The sequence below is a fragment of the Pelophylax lessonae genome (genome assembly GCF_965119305.1).
Source record: "Pelophylax lessonae genome assembly, chromosome: 3".
Classification (NCBI taxonomy): Eukaryota; Metazoa; Chordata; class Amphibia; order Anura; family Ranidae; genus Pelophylax; species Pelophylax lessonae.
In genome coordinates this window covers 527663900-527689770 of record NC_138770.1, presented here as the reverse complement: position 1 = coordinate 527689770, position 25871 = coordinate 527663900, and the positions used below count along the sequence as shown (strand labels likewise).

Here is a 25871-nt window from a genome sequence, read left to right as displayed (position 1 = left end):
TAAACCCTCCTATCCTGTTCAGTCAAGGAGGCTGCCATTTTACGCCCCTTTCACATGGGCAGGCCAATGGGACCCGTCTGTCAGTTTTTTTAGGCGGACCCGTTCGGACCATCCATTGGTCTCTATGGAGTTCTGGCATTTGATTCGATCCTGCCCAATAAAAACAGAAGGATGGAGATTGGTTCCCCATCCATCTAGCCGATCGGATCGGATGGCCGTCGGGTGTAAGGGCTAATTCACACCAGTGTGTTGATCTGCACTTTAGGGCAGCTGTAAAAGCAGATCAACGAAACAACATCTGAAAAACAATAATTTCCAATGTGTCCTATTCACATGATAAAATGTATGTCAATGGACATCAAAATGTACTGTATGTCAACGGACGTCAAAATGTGACTAAAATGGGTGGAAACGTACAGTACATGCATTTTAGTGCAAGTCAGTGTTAAGTTGCCCTAAACGGACAGGCGGTCTGTTTATATCCCTCTGCCCATAGAGGACAGTGGGCCGTGTCTGTGTTTGCTCAGCACCAGCAGAGTGGACACAAGTCAGCCATCTGCCTACTCAGCGGGGATCAGCGGACAAATTTCCCAATGAGCAGGCTGGTGTTAGATCCGTAACTGCCATGGTGCTACACGTGTGATCAGTTATGACTCTAGCCATTTTATGGCTTAGCAATTTGGTTGAAAGCACAAGCAACTGTGACAGTATTCCGGGCATATGGGGGAGTAACTGTTTTTTTTTTAAACCTTTAAAGAGGTTGTAAACCCGATTTTTTTTTTCACACCCTGAAAGAGAAACAGATAATGAGCTAGTATGCATACTAGCTCATTATGAAATACTTACCTCAGAACGAGCCCACGCCGTGCCGCCCGCTTACCTGTATGACGGGCGACATGTTCAGTCGCCCGTCTTCCGGGATCGCGACATCCGGCCATCTGATTGGCCGGAGCCGCGCTGACGTCACTCCCGCGCACGCGCGCGGGAGCCGATGGTCACAGCACGGGGCTCTGAAGGAACGGCACCAGCGGCTGTTCCTTCAGAGCGCATGCGCCAGTGATGTCACTGGCTGCATGTAAGGTAAATATCTCCTAAACGGTACATGTTTAGGAGATATTTACAGTACCTATAGGTAAGCCTTATCATAGACTTACCTATAGGTACAACTTGCAGAGGAGGGTTTACTTCCTCTTTAAGTTGATGATTTTAGTTCCGCTTTAAGGCCCCTTTCAAATGTGTCAGGTTCCATTTTTTTTCAGAATTGTCGCTCTTATTATGTTTATAGCGCAAAAAATATAAATCGCATCGGTGATCAAATACCACCAAAATAAATCATTATTTGTGGGAAAAAAAGGACATTAATTTTATTTGGGTACAGCACCACACAACCACGCAATTGTCCGTTAAAGTAACGCAGTGCTGTATCTCAAAAAATGGCCTGGTCATTAAGGGGGAAAATCCTTCCGGTCCAGAAGTGGTTAAATTTCATATGCATGCGAAGGCAGGCATCTCAATACTTTTGACAATATAGTGTATATTTCAACCAGCTGCAAAATCTAATTTTTAATATGCTCCCTCTATTACCTGCTAGATGCAGAGTAGTACTGATATACCATGACTTTCGCAAATATGTTTTATTTTAGTCCCATTTCACACTTGTGCAATGCGGGAAGGCTGCTAATTCGCAGCCTGTTCCCGCATCGCAAACGCACCCCTGGTAGTTCACACTGCCATATGCGATACGCTGGGGGTGTCGATGAAATGTTAACGACACCCCCAGTTTGATCGCATATCGCAGTGCGATCTGACAGTTCGCACAGGATCGGATCGCACAAGTGTGAACCACTGTGCGATCCGATCCTGATGCGGCTGGAAAAAAGGGTCATGCGCGTGTTTGGTGCGGATACATTGCGAATTTAGCCATACAAAGTGTATGGCTGAATTCGCATCCGCACCTCCGATCGCATGTAATGAAGGAGCAGTGCGTTCCGAATTACATGCGATCGGCGCACTCGCAGAAGTGTGAACCGGCCCTTAGTCAACTGTCACATAAGAATTTTGACACCCTTTTTTTTTAAAGGCAATATCTCTGTATGTCTTCTGCTAATTAATACAATGTTAACCACTTAAGCCCCGGAAGATTTTACCCCCTTCCTGACCAGGGTTTTTTTTGCGATTTTTTACTGCGTGACTTTGACAATTGCGCGGTCGTGCGACGCTGTACCTAAACGAATTTGACGTCCTTTTTTTCCCACAAACAGAGTTTTGTTTTGGGGGTATTTGATCACTTGTGCGATTTTTTGATCATGCGCTATAAACAAAAAAAGAGCGTCAATTTTGCAAAAATAACAATAATTTTCACATTTTTTTATACGAAAATTCCCCAAAAAAATGTAAAAATCAAAATTTTTTAACATTTTCAGCCAATTTGTTTTATGCTACATATGTTTGGTAAAAAAAATCACAAAAAGCGTATTTTGATTGGTTGCGCAAAAGTTATCGCGTTTACTAACAAAGGGAAAGATTTTTGTCATTTTTGGTGGTTTTTTTTAACGAGTAATGGCGGCGATCTGCGATTTTTTTTGCGGGACTGCGACATTGCGGCGGACAGATCGGACCCTTGACTGACATTTTTGACACTTTTGGGGTTACCAGTGACATTACTGCAGGGAAGGGGTTGACTGTATTGGAGAGGGAGGGGTTAAGTGTGTCCTAGGGGCGTGTTTCTAACTGTGATTGGACATGGCTACTAGTGTAAAAACAGAGATCAACGGTCCTACATAGTAGAACCGTCTGATCTCCATTTTTACACAGGGGAGAATGACAGGCGGCTTGTTTAGATTAGCCGCCTGCCTTTCTCCCTTCCCGGCGAACGATCGCGAGTGACCGGCGGACATCGGGTCCGCCGGTCACACGCACTGACTTGTTAGGGAACGTACCGAGGCGGGTGCGCGCCTCAGCGGGCGCACGCTCGCCTGCTATTGGCTCACAAGCCAGTGACAGGCTAGTGACGTACCGGTACGTCACTTTGCCTGGCCGGGGCTGACCGCCGCAGTATATGTACTTGCGGCGGTCGGCAAGTGGTTAAAGTAGATCTAAACCCTATTACTAAAATTTCAAATACTCTTTGACATGCAAATATAAAACCTATCACTAAATATTCATATAAGCTTTGACATGCAAATGTATTTTCAAAAATGTTTCAACCTGCAGCTTACATTAAAATAATATCTGGTGATCCTGCCAAGAAGGTCCTTGGTCAGGTACAGGTTGACAATGTTCCTCCACTTGTGATCCTGCATTGTCACCTTGTTAGATGCATCCTTGGTGGAATTTGTAAATGGTTGTACACATTGGGTAGGCATGACCCTGCGGTGTCACTGTCATAAGGCTGATCCAGAGCAATGATGGCCTGTGAGTGCATATAGACAGGAAGTGGCTAAAAAAGGCCGGAAGAGGTCAGCAGCACCTAGTTAAAAAAAGAATAAAAAAAAGTTCCAATAACAGTATTTTATGGACAAAAATTATTTATGATACATAGTACTTTAGCAAATAGATATCAATTTGGGGTTTATATCTACGTTGTACATGTTTTAAATTGTAGTGTAGAAAGTCAAGTCAGATACAGTTTCATTTTATAATACAACTCAAAGGGGTTGATTTATTAAAGGCAAATAGACTGTGCACATTGCAAGCGCAGTTGCTCCAGAGCTAGGTAATGTGGTAAAGCACTAATGACTTCCATCATCCAATCATGTAAAATTGCTGTTTTTGTTTTTTTTTTTTTTCCTTGCATGTGATTGGGTATTCTTTGCAAAGTGAAGCTTCTCTTCATTTAGTAAACTCTGCAGCAACTGCCACGTGCAGAGTGCAACTTAACTTACAAAGTGCATGGTCTATTTGGCTTCAGTAAATAAACCCCAATGTGATTCTGCATTTTTTCAATTACATACGTAAAAAAAGCTACATCACACCAGTTCCCACCTGAGGGATCATGACTCGTTCATAGTACACCGCTAGCAATTTAAGTGGATCCTTTTCAGCCTTTTGTGTGGGAATGTAAAGTTAAATGGGGCAAAAAAATCACCCTTGATAGATGGATTTCTAGGACTGTGCTAATTAGGTAAACAACATTTTTGGAAACTTTTCTGGACATGTATTTTTCTCTTATTGATCCTTCTTCTTCCTAAATAAAGTACAGTAAAACCTTGGTTTGAGAGTAACTTGGTTTAAGAGCGCTTTGCAAGACAAGCAAAATTTTCAAATAAATTTTTACTTGATATACAAGCGATGTCTTGATATAAGAGTAGCCTCAAATCACAGCTGAGTATAAAAGAGAAGAGAGGCGCCTCTAAGTGTAGCAATATGGTTACATTTAATGAAGGTACAACATTTAGCAACTCACATGGTTGATGATTGGAACAGGCACATCTAAGGATGCAGGCATCCAGGCTAAAGCTGTCCACATAGACCATCCTCCACACCGCCATCTACGTCATCCCTTACATGCTGCCCCTCGCTTTCAGATCGCTTTACTACACGGTGGTCTTCCCGGTCAGGATTACAGACTGGCAGCCGGTGGTGCAGAAGATGGTCTATGTGGACAGCTATACCTGCATACCTAGATGTGCCTGTTTTATTCATCAACCATGTGAGATGCTAAATGTTGTACCTTCATTAAATGGAACCCTATTGCTACACTTAGGGGCGCCTCTCTTCTCATTGATACTCTGTAGCTCCTGCTGGATTTTGCTTCTAATCCCCTTGTGGAAGCGGCTATTTGTGGATGGACATTTTATGGTTATATAACCTATCGCAATGCTATAATCTTTTTATATGGACTATAAACTGAAGGACTTATAAATAAATGGTTGTGGAACGAATCATCTGAGTTTCCATTATTTCTTATGGGGAAATTCGCTTTGATATAAGAGTGCTTTGGAATACAAGCATGTTTCCGGGACGAATTATGCTCGCAATCCAAGGTTTTACTGTATTTAAATTATGTATTCTACTATGCTACCAAAATCAAATCTGGCTTAGAAGGAAAATTACTCAAGTACTATACTTGCAAGCGGATAGGATATAATGTCACGTAAAAATATGAATGATTTATGTGCTCTCAATCTTCAACAGATTGACATGAACAATAATCAAGACAATCCTCTGGCTTCAGTGGTCCTTCCATCTAGCCTTTTGTCAGCATTAAGTCAAAGTGATTTCTATACAGTTTCAAGAGCTCAGTTCACTTTCTTTAGCAAAGCCGGACTTTTTCAGGTGAGTAAAGCATTAAATCAAACAAAATGTATATATTAATTTCTTTTACAAATGTGGTATTTAATGTTGAAATTATCTAACAATATTAATTATTATTACAGTTTAGATTTTTGTACACACAAGACAAATTGTTATGGTTGTATGGGATTTTAAGGGCACCTGATGCCACAATCATGTAGTAAAATTTTTTTTTTTAAATCTTTATTGTAGTAACATTAAAAAAAAATCAATAAAATCAAATAAAGGCTGAAAGTTAGTCAGGACAAATTATCCCCTGAACATAGGAATGCAGATGTAAACATTTTAATCATTAATATTTCATTATTATTCATGAAATATTGCTGCAACAGAAATATGCTATAATAGAAATGGGCCTTCCGCAGGCAAGGTTGGAGGCACACAATTGCTTAAACAGATTTTGCAATAAAAGTACCCTCCACTGGAAATACCTAAACTACAAACTTTTGAGGGTCGTCCACATGATCTTGGCCATATCCTTGTTGTGACAAGGGTTTAGTAAACGTTAAGCCATACTGTGTAGATTATGTTGACTAATGCTAATTATTATAATGTCATGATATGTATTGAGTATGTTGACTAATGCTTGCTAATTATTACAATGTCATGATATGTATTGAGTATGTTGAGGAAGGGGATGTATTCCAGAGATAAAACTGTAATCCTACCACTTTATAAAACACTGGTCCGACCACATCTGGAGTATTCTGTCCAGTTCTGGTCGCCAGTCCTCAGAAGGGATGTGTTGGAGCTGGAGAGAGTCCAGAGAAGGGCAACTAAACTAATTAAGGGATCGGAGTACCTTAATTATGAAGAGCGCTCACAAGTGCTTAAATTATTCTCCCTGGAGATGAGACGCCTGAGAGGGGACATGATAGCAATTTACAAATACCTCAACGGTGATCTCAGCATAGAAAAATAACTATTCAGTTGCAACAAATGAATGAGGACATACAATGCGATTAGAGGAGAAGAGATTTAACCTCGGGCTACGCAGGGGTTTTTTTTACAGTAAGGGCTACAAGACTGTGGAATTCTCTACCACAAATGTCAGCAACTGTGGGAAGTGTGGCTACTTTTAAAAGACTCTTGGACGTACATCTCAAGAATCAAAATATTCAGGGGTATGGGAAATGATTACGGCCATACACACCTACACAGGTTGAACTGGATGGACTATTGTCTTTATTCAACCTCACCTACTATGTAACTATGACTAATGCTTGCTAATTATTACAATGTCATTATATGTATTGAGTATATTGACTAATTCTTTCTAATTATTACAATGTCATGATATGTATTGAGTATGTTGACTAATGCTTGCTAATTACTGTACTTAGAACAAGTGTAGCCAGTCATAAGTACCATAAATGGAATTTAGCCATATCTGTTTTCATAGAACAAATATTTTTTTTTTTTGTAATGTACAATTCCTTTGCCAATCAGATAAGAGGCCTAAGTCATTCCACAGGAAGTGATCTAACACGTTCTTATCAAGCAACCTGGTTGCAGCTTGTGTTGTCATTACTATGATTACATTAAGGAAGCACTGTGTTTTTACCCATTTACCATGCACTTGTATTGTGCTGTATGGTACATTGTTAAAAAATGTTCCATAAAAAAATACTGCAAACAGGACATTGGGTTAAAAAGGTAACACATGTTTCCTTAAAACTATATAGCATAATATTTAATTTTGTTTAAATGTTGGACACGCTTCCTGTATTTATTTTTCCACTTGCTGGAGTTGTGATTAGTGAAAGTGCATACTTTCATTTAATAGCAAGGAAACATGCTGGAGAATATGTTAGTTCATCATCTTCATTTGACCTCTCCCAGAAAAGGAATTAAGCATTAAAGCCCAGGTTGCCCAAAGTCTCACACATGTTTATCTCTTTATAATTTTGTTCCCACATATTTGTAATTTATTTTCATATGGAAATGCCCTAAATTCATTTTTCTTAGTAAAAATGCTGCTTTCCTCCCTTAAATTCTAGTGCTCTATGCTTGCATAGCTGAGTAGCAGCTAAACTCTCATACTGTAAAGTGTCCTTTCACAGATTTGTATTGCAAAGAAAGAGGGGTGTATCGGAGCAGTTCTGTTATTAAGAGCTGATGATACAGTGCACTAGGTCCCTAACCAGTGCCTATTGGGCTATCATATTTAAAAAAAAAAAATTCTGCAACAGCTATAGTAGAAAAGTAAGTAAAACTATCAAATTGGAGGTCGTTGGTACAATCTCTATTTGACTGCATATCTATTTCTGAGACTTCAGTTGGGTGTCAAGAAATATTTGTGTGTGTTTGCATGTTTTGCCTTAAGGTTTTATTCACACTTATGCGACTTCAAAGTATTGTATAACATTCAGGTACGAATGTTAAGAGAAAATTAAAAGTCAGCAGCTACAAAAACTGTAGCTGCTGACTTTTAATAAACAGCCACCCACCTGCCCCACGGTCCAGCAGTGTTCTCACCCCCCCCCATTTTCTCCCTGTGCCCCCACTCGCTGACATCTTCACTATGGGCACCCTGCTGTGGCAGCTAGCGACTTCACAGCCAGGTGCCCTTTGTGCATGCGTGAGCTGTGCCGCGCACTGTAAATGGTCCCACAGTCTTCTGAGATGTGTCATGTGCCCCAGAAGACTTTGGGAGAGGGGAGAACATCTGCTTCTGATCGCCTAGGTGGTCGGAGTGGAAGTAGGAGCAGGTACCTGTCAAAATCAGGTACCCGCTCCCACCCTCCTCCCCAAAAGCTCTATTTCACAAACAGGAGCAGGGGAGGAGGCCTTAAAGCGGAACTTCATTTTAGGCTCTAAATCTTGTGTCTCCTCTCATCTCTGGAAGTAATGCACACGGCTGTCAGAGTCTTGGGTGTCTCTGGGGTTTTGTAGTTTATCCACAGCTGGAGTGCCCAGGTTGCTTATCCCAGTATTAACCTAGTATCCTCCATTACAGTTTTGTCTACTTACAAAATCATAAAAGTGATATACCTGTATTTGTATTTTTTGATAGGATTCACAACTGAGTTCTGAGAATAAACAACTCAACAGCTATATTGTGTCATGCAGTATTGGAAATATTTCTATTTACAACCTTACAGAGCCTGTCAGGATTGCTGTTAAACATCGAACACCACAGGTAAAAAGTTCAAAAAAGTATTTATTAGTCTATGCATATTTTTTCAGTATTTTTTTATATCTGCTTATCATTTATGTACCTGTAGGAGCACGATTTGGGTGAGTAAAGTTGACCATACATGGACTGAAATTTGGCCGGTTCAGCAGGGGCCATCCCAATTTTGATCTATGTATGGGCAGGGAGGTTGTACAGAAGTCAATCTACTGATTGACTTCTGTGCAACCGCCCTGTTGGATTTTACCTGCTTCATCAGTGCTGCAGGCTAAAGCATGCAAAGCTGATTAGTGTATTCTGACGGAGATAGGAGGAAATCTCCCCACTGTCATAATACAAAGGCTCAGTGGGGAGGATTCCCGCATCCACATCAAGTGTGTAGATGGGAAAATAGAGTCAGCTTTTATCGTTCAACCTGCTGGCCAGCCTAATGCCTCGTACACACCATCAGATAATCGTGCGCAAAAAATCACTTTTGAATTGATTGCATGATAATCCGATCGTCAGAACACAGCTTTCGACAGCCAATCACGACATTTTGTCCAACAAAATCCGAAGGGACAAGCATAAAAACTTTTGTCATACGATGGCCTAGCAAACGACAATTGTTTAGTCAGTACAGTATGCGTCTGCTAAAAATCGATAGACAAAGACCACGCATGATCAGAAACACGAAAATAACACTGAAAAAGCCTGGCTGCCATTGTTTTTGTTTTGCACTATCCAGTACATAGCTACGCAACCAGGAAGCTTTTCCAGAATCGTACAAAAAAATCATACGTTTAGTACGCATTGTTGAATTCCATACTAGTATCATGCAACAAAATGCGAACGATAAGTTGTCCGATTATCTGATCGTGTGCAGGAGGCATAAGATTTGTTATGTGCTATTATGATTGTTTTCTTCAGTTCTAATTGTCTCTCATTTCTGAAAATAAATTTTGTTTGGCCAATGACGAATCCTATTACTTTGTTGGGGAGTGGGTGAAAACATTATTTCTGCAAAGGTGCCCCGCGTTGGTTTTATCCAATACTGACTGTAATAGTATGATTGTGCTAAAGGCGCTGCATTACCAGTCTTCTTGAAGTGGTTACTATTAGTCTTCGGCACCAGTGATAGTTTATATATTGTAGATCTAGTAAGTCCACAACTACATACAGTACATTTATAAAAAATAACAATTTCTACAGCATGGCATGTACAAATTGAAGTACATCTAAAGCCAAAACTAAATAGAGTAGGTGAGGATTAAAACCGCTGTCAGTTTTTTTTCCCCATCTGTGTCTCATTGAAAAGATTTCCCTTCATGTCCTGTTCTGTAGACTCAACAAGAACTGAGAGGATATCTTTCCAATGTGTGGAAAATCCTGCTTTTGTCAAGGGAACAAGTGTCTCCATTGGAAGATTTTTTCCTTTGTTCCTGTCCTGGTGGCAACTCAAAATTCAGGATTTACCATCACCTTTAAGTGACTTTGATGATCGCGACCAGTGAATGGGAGCAGAGACAGCGATGAAGACCTGGCAGAGGTTCCAACCCCTCACTACTTTATGCATATATGAAAAAAAATGTGCCTTTAGTTATACTTTAAAAAAAGCAGTCCCGCTGTTTCGTTGCAGGATTTAAATAGTGTGGGCTTCCTCTGGCTATATAATGTGACTGGGGTATGTGGAGTTACTATGTCTGGATTTTGCTTCAAAGGAGAAGTATAGCCAAAGCTTTTTTTGGGCTAGATTTCTCCTGTGATCCATTTTTTAGCTGACAGCGGGCTAAAGCAGACTGTCGGCTGATGTCACAAAGCTGGTCCAGGCTCTGGAAAGATCCCGTCTATGTGGTCGAGATCCACCCAGAAGTGTGGGTCGGCACCTGGCTCAGCCTCTCAGCGATCTGTCTAGAGCTTGAGCCAACCCCTCCCTCCACTTCCACAGCCCAGCACTCTAGTGAGCTTTGGAGGGGAGAGCAGAGAGCCGGTGACTGACATTTATGGCTCTCTGCTCAGACTGGAGGGGGAGAACTGAGTGATCAGCAGTGTTTGTTTGCTCAGTTCTCACTACAGAGGGGGATAGATGCATCATTGGATCAATGCTGCATCCACCTAGGTGAGTATAAATGTTTATTTTTTCCAAAGCCATACTTCCCTTTTAAGGAACTAGTTAACCCAGATAATATAGGCCTTCAATAATGTTGGATGCAACATTTTAAACACACAATGCATCATTTATTTTTTACAATGCTAATTGAATAATTTAATTTAATCTTCTTAATCCCTGTTTGAATATTGAGATAATTATAATTTATTTTAGCTACAATATTGTCATTTTCATAAGCATGCTTCATATTTACTTTTTATGTCTCTAATTTTTGGCTTTTTTGTTTTAGGAAAATGGAAATCCGACTTGTGTTTTCTGGGACACCACACTAAATTGTAGGCTATACATAAATATATTGCTCTGCTTTACAGATTAGTATGAACTGCTTCTATGTGATCTTGTGTGCAGTGAGAACTGTGTGTTACTTGCCAAAATAGCTTGAAAACTAAGCCATTCCAAGTAGGGCTAAATTTGATCCTCGGGGCCCGGAGTACTGTAGGTTCTGGGGACCCTCATACACAGAGTTGGTTTACATTGTCAATGGCAGTCACACGTTTTCCCAATAGCCACAGTCTACTTGCATTGCCTAGAGAAACCCAGAGACTGAGTAAAGATGTCAGTGGGTCTAAATTAAAGGGATTTTAAGGATTGTATACATTCTATGCATTAAGATAACAAAAACCTTCTGAGTGCAGCAGCCCCCCTTACCCCCCTAGTACTTACCTGAGTCCATCTTTATCCAGCAATGTTGCAGAAGGGTCTCAGGACCCCTCCACATTGGCTAAGACAGCAGCGCAGCGTGATTGACTCCCGCTGCTGTCAATAAAAATCAGTCAGCCAATCAGGAGAAAGAGGGGGATGGGTCACAGCTCCGTGTCTGAATGAACACAGGGAGCTGTGACTCGGCCAAAGCTGCTTGCTGTGGGGGAACTCAACAGGAGGAAGGGGCCAAGAGCACAGAAGAGGGACTGGAGAAAAGGAGGATCTGGGCCACTATTTTCAAAATTGCAGAGAGCAAGTAAATATAACATAAGTTTTATTTATTTTTAAACATGATTTTACAATCACTTTAATAATTGTAATTAAAAGGAAAAAAAGCAAAAGATAAGCATAACGTTGAGTTTAACTTTTGATGCATGGCTTTAGGAGCACTATGGGTTATTTAGAGATAGGACCAACAAGATGTGTCTTCAATGACATCAAAAATGGTCAGATATGCAGGTATTGAAGAGATGCATACAATTTTGTCCCTAGCATAACACCGTACAAAGTATTATTATGACAGTTTCTTCTGAATAATACAAATTTAAATCATAAGATTAATCAAGCAATGTATAAAAATGAGTCTGTTTGTAGCCATCTTCTTTTTTCAATAATAACTGCATTTGACTACTCTTTTTTTTTTATATCATGTATAAATAATGTACAAAAAACAGTGCCCCTTTTACTTGGAAACCCAAGTAAAAACAAACACAGCTGTTAAAAGACTTAAGGCGGCCAATGTTTCTCACACAACATTTAAAATCTTGTTTGGTCAGGGGTAGCGGCATATTTCTTAACAGCTGATTCTTCACTTTTGCTTTTCAACAGCTGGACACGGTGGCTGGAGCCAAACTGGCTGCAAGGTGCTGATAAACGAATCCAATGCTAACGAGACAGTCTGCTTGTGCAATCATCTCACCAATTTTGGTATACTGATGGTAAGAAAGGATCAAAGGCTTAATTTACTCTATAATGTCTCCCAATTTTATTTTCAATGCAAACAGGGTTTTCTACCACTTAGTCCTCATGCACACCCGACGTTATTAAAACGCCAGTAGAAAGCTGTAGATGTACATTGAGTTTTTCAGCTTTTTTGCAGTAGCGTTTTTCAGCGTTTTTTAGCTGCAGCTTTTTTTAGCAAAACTATATTCCTGCAAAAGCTTATGGCTCAAAAACATTGATAAACACTGAATAGCTGTGTTTTTGGCGTTTTTAAGATTTTATCAGAGTTAGAGAGTTTTTACCGCTGAAAAAAACGCCTCCTAAAACCTACAGTTCTGGGTTTTTTCCCAGCCAGAAACTGCCCCTGCCAAAAACTGCTGATAACAGCCCATGTGTGCATGGACAGATAGGATAACATGCTGGGGAGTTTACTGGCTGCAGAAAACAGCAGCTGTAAAAAACGTCCAGTTTGCATGAGGCCTTAACCACTTCCGCCCCGCCCACCGTACATTTACTGCGGCACTCTGCTGCTTACAGGCAAAGCGACGTAGACCTACGTCGCTCACCCACGAGACTGTAGGGGGTGAGCGTGCACCGCCGCCGGCGCGATCCCACCCACACTCGTTCCCTGGGGAGCCAGCGTGTGTGACCAGCGGCTCCGATGGCCGCCGGCCACTTGCAATCTCCAGCAGCAGAGGGAGAAAGACAGACGGCTGATGTAAACACAGCCGTCTTTCATTCTCCCTGAAGTAAGCACAGAGGCTATGCGATCCTGCTATATAGGCTCGCATGTCTCTGTGGTTACTTCACTAGCCACGCCCTTTGACAGTTAAAATCATGCTCCTAGGGACACACTTAACCCCTTGATCACCAGTAAAGTTAACCCCTTACCTGCCAGTGTCATTTTTACAGTAACAGTGCATGTTTATAGCACTGATTACTGTAGTAATGTCACTGGTACTCCCAAAAGTGTCAAAAATGTCAGTCAGGGGTCCGATCTGTCTGCCGCAATGTCGCAGTCCCGCAAGAAAAATTGCAGATCGCCGTCATTACTAGTTAAAAAAAAAACAATAAAAATTACATAAATATTTCCCGTAGTTAGTAAACGCAATAACTTTTGCGCAAACCAATCAAAATACGCTTATTGCAAAAATATGTAGCAGAAAACAAATTGGCCTAAAATGTTAAAAAATTTAGATTTTTACATTTTTTTTGAGAATTTCATTAAAAAAAATGTAAAAAATATTGTTATTTTTTCAAAATTGTCACTCTTTTTTTGTTTATAGTGCAAAAAATAAAAATCACACAGGTGATCAAATACCACCAAAAGAAAGCTCTGTTTGTGGGAAAAAAAGGACGTCAATTAAATTTGGTTACAGTGTCGCACGACCGCGCAATTGTCCATTAAAGTAACGCAGTGCCGAATCGCAAAATAGGGCCTGGTCATTGAGCAGCCAAATCCTCCTGGGCTAAAGTGATTAAAGTGGAACATTGCCTAAAAAGGGAAATTCCACTTTTCCTCTTCCTCCCACCTCTTCTGCCTGTATTGGAGGGTTTTTTTTTTCTTAGCAGGGAGCAGGTATCCAGTTTTGACAGGAACTCACTTCTACTTCTGCTTGGATCGCCCAAGGGATCCAGGCAGAGGTTTGTCCCACACCCCCCGTCCGCAACCATCTGGGACACATCACAGATCCCAGGAGGCTGTGGTTCCATTGGGAATGCAAAGGAGGCTTCTTGTGGTTGCACAGTGGAATGCTGACTGTGAAGATGCAGGGAGTCATAGCCGCCTTTCCCACATGCAAAATGGCTGCGCTGGGAACCCGAAGACCAGCAAAGAACCAGACTGGGTGAGGACAGCGCTGGATCCCTGGGATTGTAAATGCTTTTTCATTAAAAGTCAGCATCTACATGACTAAGGCACGCCAGATGTAAGCCTCAAACTCATCTTAACCTCTAACCAACCCAATCCCCCTTTACCCCAACTCTGTAGAAAAAATGACAAAACACAATTGTTGGAGTAAAATTTGGCCATAATGCCCATTTATTAAAACCAAACAACATACAACAAACATTCCTTAAAACAGGAACCAAAAATAATAATACAATAACAAGAAACATGAAGAAAAGAAGAAAGATCCGCGCTTAGGATAAACTATCTATAAAATAGTGCGTAAAATTCCTATAAATAAAACACTAGTGGCTGCTGCCCACTCCAAAAGATGCACCCCCAATGGGGGAGCGTCAGGTGTAAATGTCAAAAAGGGGAGTGATTGGCGCTGCCAGGAAAGTAGGTTAATGGGAAATCTGGGTTAGGCTCCTATAGTTCAAGACCAAGTTCAACACATGCAAATGCACATAGAATGTATGTGGGAATGAGAACTATATAAGTAATAGGATATAAAAACACAATGGGTGTGTAATATGTGTGTAAAATTAACACTATGTGCTGATACCAAATCAATAAATAAATAAATGTGTTCAATACCTAACCGGCTTATTGAGACTCAACATAAATATGCAAATATATGTAAATGTAGGTATAAAAATATAAAAGCATATAAAGATAGTATTAATAAATCGTGGTGATATAGAGAGTTAGTGTGCAAAGGTGCTAAAAAATAAATATAGTGCACTAATCAAACTAAATAAGGTGCATTCCGAATAGTCATAACCATCTATTCAATAAAGTGCAACTGCATACTCATAAGCAATGAAAATAAATAAGTGGGTGAACTATGTGCATCCCACACTGGTGACAATATAAACACTAGTAAATAAATAAGTGCAGCCGTGCAAATAACTATATAAATTATGAAAGTGAGAACCATATAAATTCAAAGGCTCAAAAAGCAGGTTCTGTGTATTTTAAAATTGTCCAAAAATAGTGCAATCAAAGTTGGTACAGAAATCATAAAGTTCTATAGTCCATATAAGGATGGAGTAAGGTGCTCTTTTTTTCTATGAAGCCGGGAGTGCAGTGAGTGATTGGAAGATAGGGTGCTCCCCCTCTCCTGGGGTCCTGTGCTTACCGGATGTCCGTACCCCTACAGGGGTAAATGGCGGGTCGATAACAGGGATCGCTCCCATACACCGGCAATCTGGTTCCGTCCTATCCTTCCTATTACCACTCGTATCCACTCCTTGCTCCGGTACACATAGGGGTTAAAGCTTCAGGGAGAGAGCTCCAGTACAATTCCCGGGTATATGAAAAAGGGGAAAAACAGAAGCCTCCGATAGTGCAGGATTGCCTTTTAAACTTTTATTTAGATTCCAAAAAAGACATGTACTCACATAAAATCAACATGCAGCGCATCCGTATGGCATAGGGTCCGCAACTACCTCGTTCGCGGTGCTCGCCTGGGATCAGCGTGCGTTCCTAGCCTCGGGATCGTTCAGACGGAAGTGATGTGGTCACGTTCTCGACGCGTTTCATCACACTGACGTCATCTGGAGAAGCGTTGACCACGTCTATTCCGTCTGTTTAAGTATTAAGCGGTTACCAGGCAACTTAGTGGGGGAATGTGCAAATGTAAATTCTCCGGCCAATCATCGCAAGGGGCCATGTAATGTCATCTATTGCTAGGCAAACATATTAACATTAAAAATAACATCTAAAAATAAATCTACTCGCTATTTGGCAAATAGAAAAAGAGGGGATATCTGAATATCATCTGTTGCTAGGCAGAATTGTATTACTGAAAAACGGGCTAATGGGTGGTAAACAAAGAGACAGGAAACCTGTGTGCTCAAGTTCCGTCTCCCAATGCTCACTTACTCACATAAGTAGCATATTTGTTGGCGGCGTATATGTAATTAATCTCAAGGGGGATTCATATATAATATATGTCAATAAGGACTAGTCTATGCAAATACCGATAAAAAGAATTAATTAAAAACGGGGTTATTTTATATTACAAATAATAAAAATAATTGATCAGGCATTATGTAATATGGAATTCGGGGGGTATTTTGTATAATTATTTGGATGAGGTCCAGAGAAGGCATATTATATGTATAGTATAATGATGGAACTATTTAATCTGATACAATGTTATTATGTTAATTGGACTTTGCTTAATGGTCATCATAAGGGGATTAATTTAAGTCAGGGTAGTTCTATCTCAAAATAGGTTAAAAATTATTGTATAAAAATACTTAAAAAATCTTAAAAAATCATTCAATTAATGCTATCCAAGGAACAGATTTTTTATATAATCTATGTATAATCAGATAAACTTTGGCACCAGTGGACTGGTAAACTCTCAATACTATAATTAATATGTTAATCACAATTACCAATACAGGAATAATATATGAAAAATATATATATACATATATAAATACAAATAATAAAAATAAATTTAGATGAATAAAAAAATAATAAATATAGCAGGCCTCTCTAGGTCAAGATCATGAAAGACACTAAGAAGTGAAAGTCGAATTATATGTGTAATATGTGCTAGAGGGCCCGAAAATGAAAATAAGTGGAAAAAATAGATGTGACCCTTATAGAACTAAAATTAAAAGTGAACAGTAGTGTATATACTAAAGACTAAAAATGTGCTTAAAAGATTAAATATAGAAGGTGTAAAATTATATAGATATTGTAAAAATTTAAATAAATAAAAATAGATAAAATTATGGCATAACTTGGTTGCAGTATAAAATTGGTAAAACCTGACATGGCAATTCAAACATAATTAATTTAGTGGTTGGAAATGAAGCAATTCAGATCTATATCAAGGTTCAACCCTCCAGGTTGGAGTGATTCCAATTGGAAAATCCATTTCGTTTCGTTTTTAGAGATTTTTCTCGTTTTATTCTCTCCCCTCCAATGTGCTCTTATAGTATCGATGCCATAAAATAATAGTCCCTTGGGATTCTTATCGTGCGTTTCCAGAAAATGTCTGGATAACCCATGTTTGGGGAAACCCTTTTTGATGTTTTTAATATGTTCTCTTATACGCACATATAGCGGTCTAGTGGTCCTGCCCACGTATTGTTTATGGCACGGGCACTCAATAACGTAAGTGACGTGAGTGCTGGAGCATGTAATCAGCTCATTAATTTTGAATTTCCGTTTATTGGCAAAGGATCTAAATTCCGTCATCTTTCTTGGTTGTGCTGTATTATTTTTGCACGCAAGGCATTTACGGCATCTTATAAACCCTTTTAGATCGGGAAAGATTTTTATTTGTTTGGGTGGGTCTATCACATTATGAACTAACCTATTCCTAAGTGCAGGTGCTTTCCGATAGATAAATTTCGGTTTGCTGGGTAGGATCTTAGCCAAAGTCCTATCTGATCTTAAAATCGGCCAATATTTTTTAAAAATAGTTTCCATTTGTTTATATTGATTATTAAAACCAGTGATAAAAGCAAGGTCAAAATCATTTCTATTGTTCTTGGGTTTCTCTATCAATAACTCCTCTCTTCTCATGTTCCTAACTTTATCCATGGTTATCTCAAGTATTTTCTTATCATATCCCTTTTCAATAAATTTCTCAGTGAGTGTTTTTGCTTGTGCGTTATATTCTTCAATCCTGCCACAATTTCTTCTTAACCTCATATATTGCCCCTTTGGTATATTCTGCTTCCACTTGGGGTGATGGCAGCTTGATGTAGGGATATACCCATTCTTGTCTGTTGGTTTAAAAAAAGTCCTTGTAGAAAGCATATCATTATCTTTAAAAATTTGTAGGTCTAGAAAGTCAACTTGTCTTAGATCCTGGTTACTTGTAAATTTGATCCCATACTGATTGTTATTCAGTTCCCTAATGAAGGAGTCCAATGTATCTGATGGTCCACTCCATATCATAAAGATATCGTCTATGTATCTTCGGTAAAGACTCAAATGGGGCCTTTGCGTATTATGAATGAGTTCTTCTTCTAGTAGGTTCATAAATAAATTAGCTACGCTGGGGGCGTATCTAGCCCCCATTGCAACACCTTTCGTTTGGACGTAAAAATCACTTGAATGCCAGAAGTAGTTACTAGACATAGCCAGTTGTAATCCTTCCAAAATGTAATTTAACTGCGTTTGTTTCAGGTTGGAGTCCTCGTGTAATGCTCTCTTTACCCCTTTTAGTCCGTCCTTCTGCCTAATGCTCGTATACAGTGAATTAGCGTCCACTGTAACCAAAAAACTATGTTCCTCTACCTTTAAATTTTGTAGTTCCCTAATGAGTTGTGCACTGTCTTTTAGATACGATTTCCCTTTAGGTACCAGTGGTTGGAGGTATTGATCCAAATATTCCCCCAGTCTTGAAAAGAGTGAGTCTACCCCACTGGTGATGGGTCTCCCTGGGGGTTTTTCCAGTCGCTTGTGAATCTTAGGAAGAAAATACATCACTGGTGTTTTTGAGGAGGATGGGATTAAGTATTTCGCTTCTTTCTCTGTTAGAATACCCAGATTCGTTCCTTTCTCAATGTATTTCCCTAATTTCTTCTTATACTCCTTAATGGGGTTTTTTCTCAACTTCTGATATGTATCTGGGGTCTGTATCAAATTCTGCATCTCTTCCTCATAATCCTCCTTGGTTAAAATTACCAAGCCCCCCCCTTTGTCGGCGGGGCGAATGACCACCTGTTTATTATCTTCCAGTTGTTTTATTGTTTTCCAGATTCTTTTGTTGTACTTGCTTTCTATGTTAAGGTTTTTTATCTCGTGTTCAACCATTTTTTTAAAAGCATTAGTGCACTCATTGTTAGGAACTTTGGGATTAAAAGTTGATCTGTTTCTAAGTTTAGTGTGTTTAAAATGTGTATTGGTAGTTTGACTCTGTGTCCCCTTAAGACTAAAAATTTTTTTGATGTTTAGCTTCCTGATGAATTTTTGTACATCGATGTACGTCTCAAATCTGTCCAAATCTTTTCTAGGTGCATATTTCAGGCCTAAATCTAAAACTTCAAGTTCTTCTTTGCTAAAAATTACCCTAGTCAAGTTAAAAATGCCCTTCCCTAAAATACGCGCCTTCTTTTTCTTTCTGCCCCCCCGTTTCCCCCTGGTGCGTTTCCTCCTCGCCATTCTCTGTTCCCGAAATTCTGCCTCCCAAAATCTTGGTTCATTGTCCCTCTCTGGAAGTTCTGTCCGAAGTTGTGGCCTTGGTCTTGTCTCCACCGGTTGTCCATGTATCCTGGTCCCTGGTTGTTGTCTTGGTCCTGTCTCCACCGGTTGCCCATGTATCCTGGACCGTAGTTGTTGTCCCGGTCTTGCCTCCATCTGTTGTCCATGTAGCTGGGTGGTCTCATTCCTCCTGGACGTTGATGCCACCCCTGTTGTCTCGGGGGTCTCCCACGGTTGTTCCTTTGAAAAAAATGTCTTCTATCGTTCCAACCGTCCTCCCTAGGTGTGAAGTTCCTCCTGTTCCCCAGTGGTGAAAATCTGTTGAAAGTGGGAATTCTGTAGTATGGGGATATATATTCACGATTGTGAAATCTGGTCTCCCTCTGGTACCTCGGTGTTTCATATTCAGTATTTTCATATCTTATATTCCTAGGCTCCCTTGGGGTCCTGGGAGGTCTAGGAAGGGGTTCCCTCTGATCCTCGTCTTGTCGGGTGGGATTCGGTCTTACTTCCCCATTGGGCCTGGTTGGCCTAAATTCCAATTCCTGGGGGGTTCTGGGGAATGGTGTGGCCGGTGTCCGGGTCAAAGGTGTGATGGGTTCTTCATCATGATCTCCCTCATCCTCATCCGGAGTAGTTTCCCTCGACAAATAGGCCGGTACTGAATCCTGTACTTCCATGGCTTCTTCTCCTATTGATGCTTGCCATTTATAGACTTTGTTGTTTTTGTAGTCTAATGTGTCCCTGACAAACTTCTTTTGTTTCTTTTTTTGTACCTCTGTATCATATTTTGCTATATAGGTATGCAGTTCCCTTTCCTTTGTCTTGTAATCATTGGTGTCTGCAAACGGGGTCAGTAAAGTTTTCAGGTTGGTGATTCTTTCCTCTATTTCTCTTAATTTGAATTTTCTCCTACCTATAATTTGTTTGAGTAGTTCAGTCTCACATCTGTTAAAAAAATTGTACCACTCGTCCATTAGTCCCTCATCTGTGAGGGCATCATTGGGGTGGAACTCCCATCTTAGCCTCCTTGGTGTCATTTTTTCTTTACTATACATCTCCAACGTGGAGATGTCCCACCAGACCCTGAGTTGTTTTTCCATATCATGTTTGAGTTGTTTAAAAAGATCGTTCAGATTCTGGTTGGTGGAAACTCGCTCATGGTTAAAAATCTCTTCAATATCGATTTCCCTATTACCTATGTAACTAAAAATATCCATAGCTGCAGAAGGAACACCCTATAAAAGGGTGTGAATATAAAGAAAAGAAGAAAGATCCGCGCTTAGGATAAACTATCTATAAAATAGTGCGTAAAATTTCTATAAATAAAACACTAGTGGCTGCTGCCCACTCCAAAAGATGCACCCCCAATGGGGGAGCGTCAGGTGTAAATGTCAAAAAGGGGAGTGATTGGCGCTGCCAGGAAAGTAGGTTAATGGGAAATCTGGGTTAGGCTCCTATAGTTCAAGACCAAGTTCAACACATGCAAATGCACATAGAATGTATGTGGGAATGAGAACTATATAAGTAATAGGATATAAAAACACAATGGGTGTGTAATATGTGTGTAAAATTAACACTATGTGCTGATACCAAATCAATAAATAAATAAATGTGTTCAATACCTAACCGGCTTATTGAGACTCAACATAAATATGCAAATATATGTAAATGTAGGTATAAAAATATAAAAGCATATAAAGATAGTATTAATAAATTGTGGTGATATAGAGAGTTAGTGTGCAAAGGTGCTAAAAAATAAATATAGTGCACTAATCAAACTAAATAAGGTGCATTCCGAATAGTCATAACCATCTATTCAATAAAGTGCAACTGCATACTCATAAGCAATGAAAATAAATAAGTGGGTGAACTATGTGCATCCCACACTGGTGACAATATAAACACTAGTAAATAAATAAGTGCAGCCGTGCAAATAACTATATAAATTATGAAAGTGAGAACCATATAAATTCAAAGGCTCAAAAAGCAGGTTCTGTGTATTTTAAAATTGTCCAAAAATAGTGCAATCAAAGTTGGTACAGAAATCATAAAGTTCTATAGTCCATATAAGGATGGAGTAAGGTGCTCTTTTTTTCTATGAAGCCGGGAGTGCAGTGAGTGATTGGAAGATAGGGTGCTCCCCCTCTCCTGGGGTCCTGTGCTTACCGGATGTCCGTACCCCTACAGGGGTAAATGGCGGGTCGATAACAGGGATCGCTCCCATACACCGGCAATCTGGTTCCGTCCTATCCTTCCTATTACCACTCGTATCCACTCCTTGCTCCGGTACACATAGGGGTTAAAGCTTCAGGGAGAGAGCTCCAGTACAATTCCCGGGTATATGAAAAAGGGGAAAAACAGAAGCCTCCGATAGTGCAGGATTGCCTTTTAAACTTTTATTTAGATTCCAAAAAAGACATGTACTCACATAAAATCAACATGCAGCGCATCCGTATGGCATAGGGTCCGCAACTACCTCGTTCGCGGTGCTCGCCTGGGATCAGCGTGCGTTCCTAGCCTCGGGATCGTTCAGACAGAAGTGATGTGGTCACGTTCTCGACGCGTTTCGTCACACTGACGTCATCTGGGGAAGTGTTGACCACGTCTATTCCGTCTGTTTAAGTATTAAGCGGTTACCAGGCAACTTAGTGGGGGAATGTGCAAATGTAAATTCTCCGGCCAATCATCGCAAGGGGCCATGTAATGTCATCTATTGCTAGGCAAACATATTAACATTAAAAATAACATCTAAAAATAAATCTACTCGCTATTTGGCAAATAGAAAAAGAGGGGATATCTGAATATCATCTGTTGCTAGGCAGAATTGTATTACTGAAAAACGGGCTAATGGGTGGTAAACAAAGAGACAGGAAACCTGTGTGCTCAAGTTCCGTCTCCCAATGCTCACTTACTCACATAAGTAGCATATTTGTTGGCGGCGTATATGTAATTAATCTCAAGGGGGATTCATATATAATATATGTCAATAAGGACTAGTCTATGCAAATACCGATAAAAAGAATTAATTAAAAACGGGGTTATTTTATATTACAAATAATAAAAATAATTGATCAGGCATTATGTAATATGGAATTCGGGGGGTATTTTGTATAATTATTTGGATGAGGTCCAGAGAAGGCATATTATATGTATAGTATAATGATGGAACTATTTAATCTGATACAATGTTATTATGTTAATTGGACTTTGCTTAATGGTCATCATAAGGGGATTAATTTAAGTCAGGGTAGTTCTATCTCAAAATAGGTTAAAAATTATTGTATAAAAATACTTAAAAAATCTTAAAAAATCATTCAATTAATGCTATCCAAGGAACAGATTTTTTATATAATCTATGTATAATCAGATAAACTTTGGCACCAGTGGACTGGTAAACTCTCAATACTATAATTAATATGTTAATCACAATTACCAATACAGGAATAATATATGAAAAATATATATATACATATATAAATACAAATAATAAAAATAAATTTAGATGAATAAAAAAATAATAAATATAGCAGGCCTCTCTAGGTCAAGATCATGAAAGACACTAAGAAGTGAAAGTCGAATTATATGTGTAATATGTGCTAGAGGGCCCGAAAATGAAAATAAGTGGAAAAAATAGATGTGACCCTTATAGAACTAGTGGAATGCTGACTGTGAAGATGCAGGGAGTCATAGCCGCCTTTCCCACATGCAAAATGGCTGCGCTGGGAACCCGAAGACCAGCAAAGAACCAGACTGGGTGAGGACAGCGCTGGATCCCTGGGATTGTAAATGCTTTTTCATTAAAAGTCAGCATCTACATGACTAAGGCACGCCAGATGTAAGCCTCAAACTCATCTTAACCTCTAACCAACCCAATCCCCCTTTACCCCAACTCTGTAGAAAAAATGACAAAACACAATTGTTGGAGTAAAATTTGGCCATAATGCCCATTTATTAAAACCAAACAACATACAACAAACATTCCTTAAAACAGGAACCAAAAATAATAATACAATAACAAGAAACATGAGGTTGCCGATCTTTGGAGGCGCAAAGTATCAATTATCAACTTTTTGTATCTACGTAACTACTTAAATGGTCCCCAGCCGCACCACACCGCCTCGGGGACGACCTCAACATTCTGCAGATACCTCACAATTTTAGCCTACCAGTTAAACCACAATTAACTGGCATTCCACAGGTGGCTCCATACCTTAGATGGGTCCCTAAACTGATAAGCACAGCAGATTTTTTTAACGCCTCCAAAGACCTCAACCGCCAAATCATGAAGACCCCATACAGAAGCATAAATCCAATATATGGGCGGGCGGCATGAACGTTCCTCCCCACATGCTTCATGGAATGCTGAGGAGATGTGCTGCCCTCTCCAAAACCACCCTACCAGTCCCTCCCACAGGCTAAATAAAAAACACTAATTGGGTAGAAGACTGATTGAACTTATCCTGAACTTACTTAACCCTATCTCTCCTGCTTACACTGCCTACCTAGTCATGCTAGCCCTGTGCTTATTTTTTATTTTTTTTTGCTTCTGGCTGTACTGTATTTGTAGCTGCTGACTTTTTTTTTTTTTTTAAGTAAAGTTCCTCTTTAGGCTGGGTTCACACTGCATTGCTGTTTGGATTACATGCGATGTCTGTGCGATACAATTTCAGCCATATAGGCTGTATGGCTGAAATTGCATCAAATTCAGACCAAAATGGTGCAGGACCCTTTTTTTGGTCTGGACTGGAATTGGATGGCATGGGTGTTCACAACTATGCAATCAAATTCCTGCACCATTTAACACTTTGTACTGCGATCTGCGAACTGATCTGGGGGTGTGGGTGTCAATTACTTTACATTGATATCCCCAGCCTTTCGCAGATCTCAGTGTGAACCACTATACAATTCAGGTGCAATTTGGGAGCCGACACTGAATCGCAGGGTTTCCCGCATTTCACCAGTGGGAACCAGGACTTGTGATTTTAAAAGTTGATTCAGATAGGAATCCTATGACACAGCTGGTTTTCTACTGCACATCTGGGAAGCGCGCTGGGCTTTCTGAATGGCCCAGCGGCGGGGGAAGGAGGAGGGGGGTCGAAACTTAAAGAGGAAGTAAACCCTCCTCTACAACTTGTACCTATAGGCAAGCCTATGATAAGGCTTACCTATAGGTACTGTAAATATCTCCTAAACATGTACCGTTTAGGAGATATTTACCTTACATGTCGCCAGTGACGTCACTGGCGCATGCGCTCTGAAGGAACGGCCGATCGTGCCGTTCCTTCAGAGCCCCGTGCCGTGACTGTCGGCTCCCGCGCGCGTGCGCGGGAGTGACGTCACCGCGGCTCCGGCCAATCAGATGGCCGGATGCCGCGATCCCGGAAGACGGGCGACTAGACATGTCGCCCGTCATAGAGGTGAGTGAGCGGCACGGCGGGGGCTCGTTCTGAGGTAAGTATTGCATAATGAGCTAATATGCGATGCATACTAGCTCATTATGTCTTTCTTTTGCAGGGTGTAAGAAAAAAAAAAAAATTTATTTGAGTTTACAACCTCTTTAAGAGTGATCGCACCGAGTGGAAATGAGATATAAGTAGGTGGTGGACTTCAAACTGCTCTCCTACATTCAGGAATTTAATATAAGTTTTGCCTGTCTTTATTTTATACAACATCATTTTTATTTATTTCAACAATTTTACATTTCAATTGAATGTTCAATCCCTTTCTGCCCAGCCCTGGCATCCCTTTAAAAGGGTTTGTATGCTTGGGTGGGAGGGAAGGATCATGTTACAGCTTGTCCTGCTGGCTACTGATAGTTAGTGGGATCCAAGAGCTCTCTTTGACAGCTCACTCTCTGTGCTGGGAGGGTGCAGTGAGTGCGCTCTATGCACAGAAACATCAACCGCCCATTTATGCATATGTGTGGTGTGTGGACCTTAAAGCCCACCCTTTTGCCACCACACATATGTTTTACCTAAGTAACAATATGTTAAGGGTCCATTCAGACCACAACATTTTTTTTTTCATTGAGGGGAATGGCATTATGAAGCCTATTCATTTTGAATGGGCTGTTTAACATACAAACATACAAAAAATACAGCACAAAATTGGAACACAGCACACAGAGCATATGCATCTGTGGTGTGAACAAGCCCTGAAATATAGTTTGCTTAAACAAATTGCCAGTCTATGTTGTTAAGGTGTGAGATGGCCTCAGTCTTATACCACTTCACAAGCCATGCCCTCTGACATGTTTTACCCCACCCATTGGGGGCTTGGTCATAGATGTGGGGCGAAACATGTCAAAGGGTGTGGCTTGTGAAGGAGTGTAAGGTTGAGGCCATATCACACCATAGAATGGACTGGGAAAGTTGCAATTTTCTAAGCATAATAAAAACTACTAGATGGTGATATTTCCTGCCGGTACCCCATATTTGAGCATCAGCGGAACAATGTATATCTCCCTTTTTGCTTATAGCTGCACTGCAAGCATAAGTAGGTCTCAGCCCTAAAATAAAGCTTCTATAGTAGCCGGTTATAAAATTTTTAATTTAACAAGAGTGATGATATACTCCCAT

At 40.2% G+C, this 25871-nt stretch overlaps 1 protein-coding gene across 5 annotated transcripts in view; it reads left to right on the top strand.

Annotated features, from left to right (window-relative positions):
• ADGRG6 (adhesion G protein-coupled receptor G6) overlaps window positions 1-25871 on the top strand; it is a 284077-nt gene that overhangs the window by 227323 nt on the left and 30883 nt on the right. For all 5 annotated transcript variants that reach the window (XM_082249118.1, XM_082249117.1, XM_082249116.1 and 2 more), the window contains 4 exons: window positions 5137-5277; window positions 8312-8437; window positions 10810-10855; window positions 12111-12220. In XM_082249118.1, coding sequence (XP_082105244.1) covers window positions 5137-5277; window positions 8312-8437; window positions 10810-10855; window positions 12111-12220 — 423 coding nt within the window. The remainder of the gene's footprint in view (window positions 1-5136; window positions 5278-8311; window positions 8438-10809; window positions 10856-12110; window positions 12221-25871) is intronic.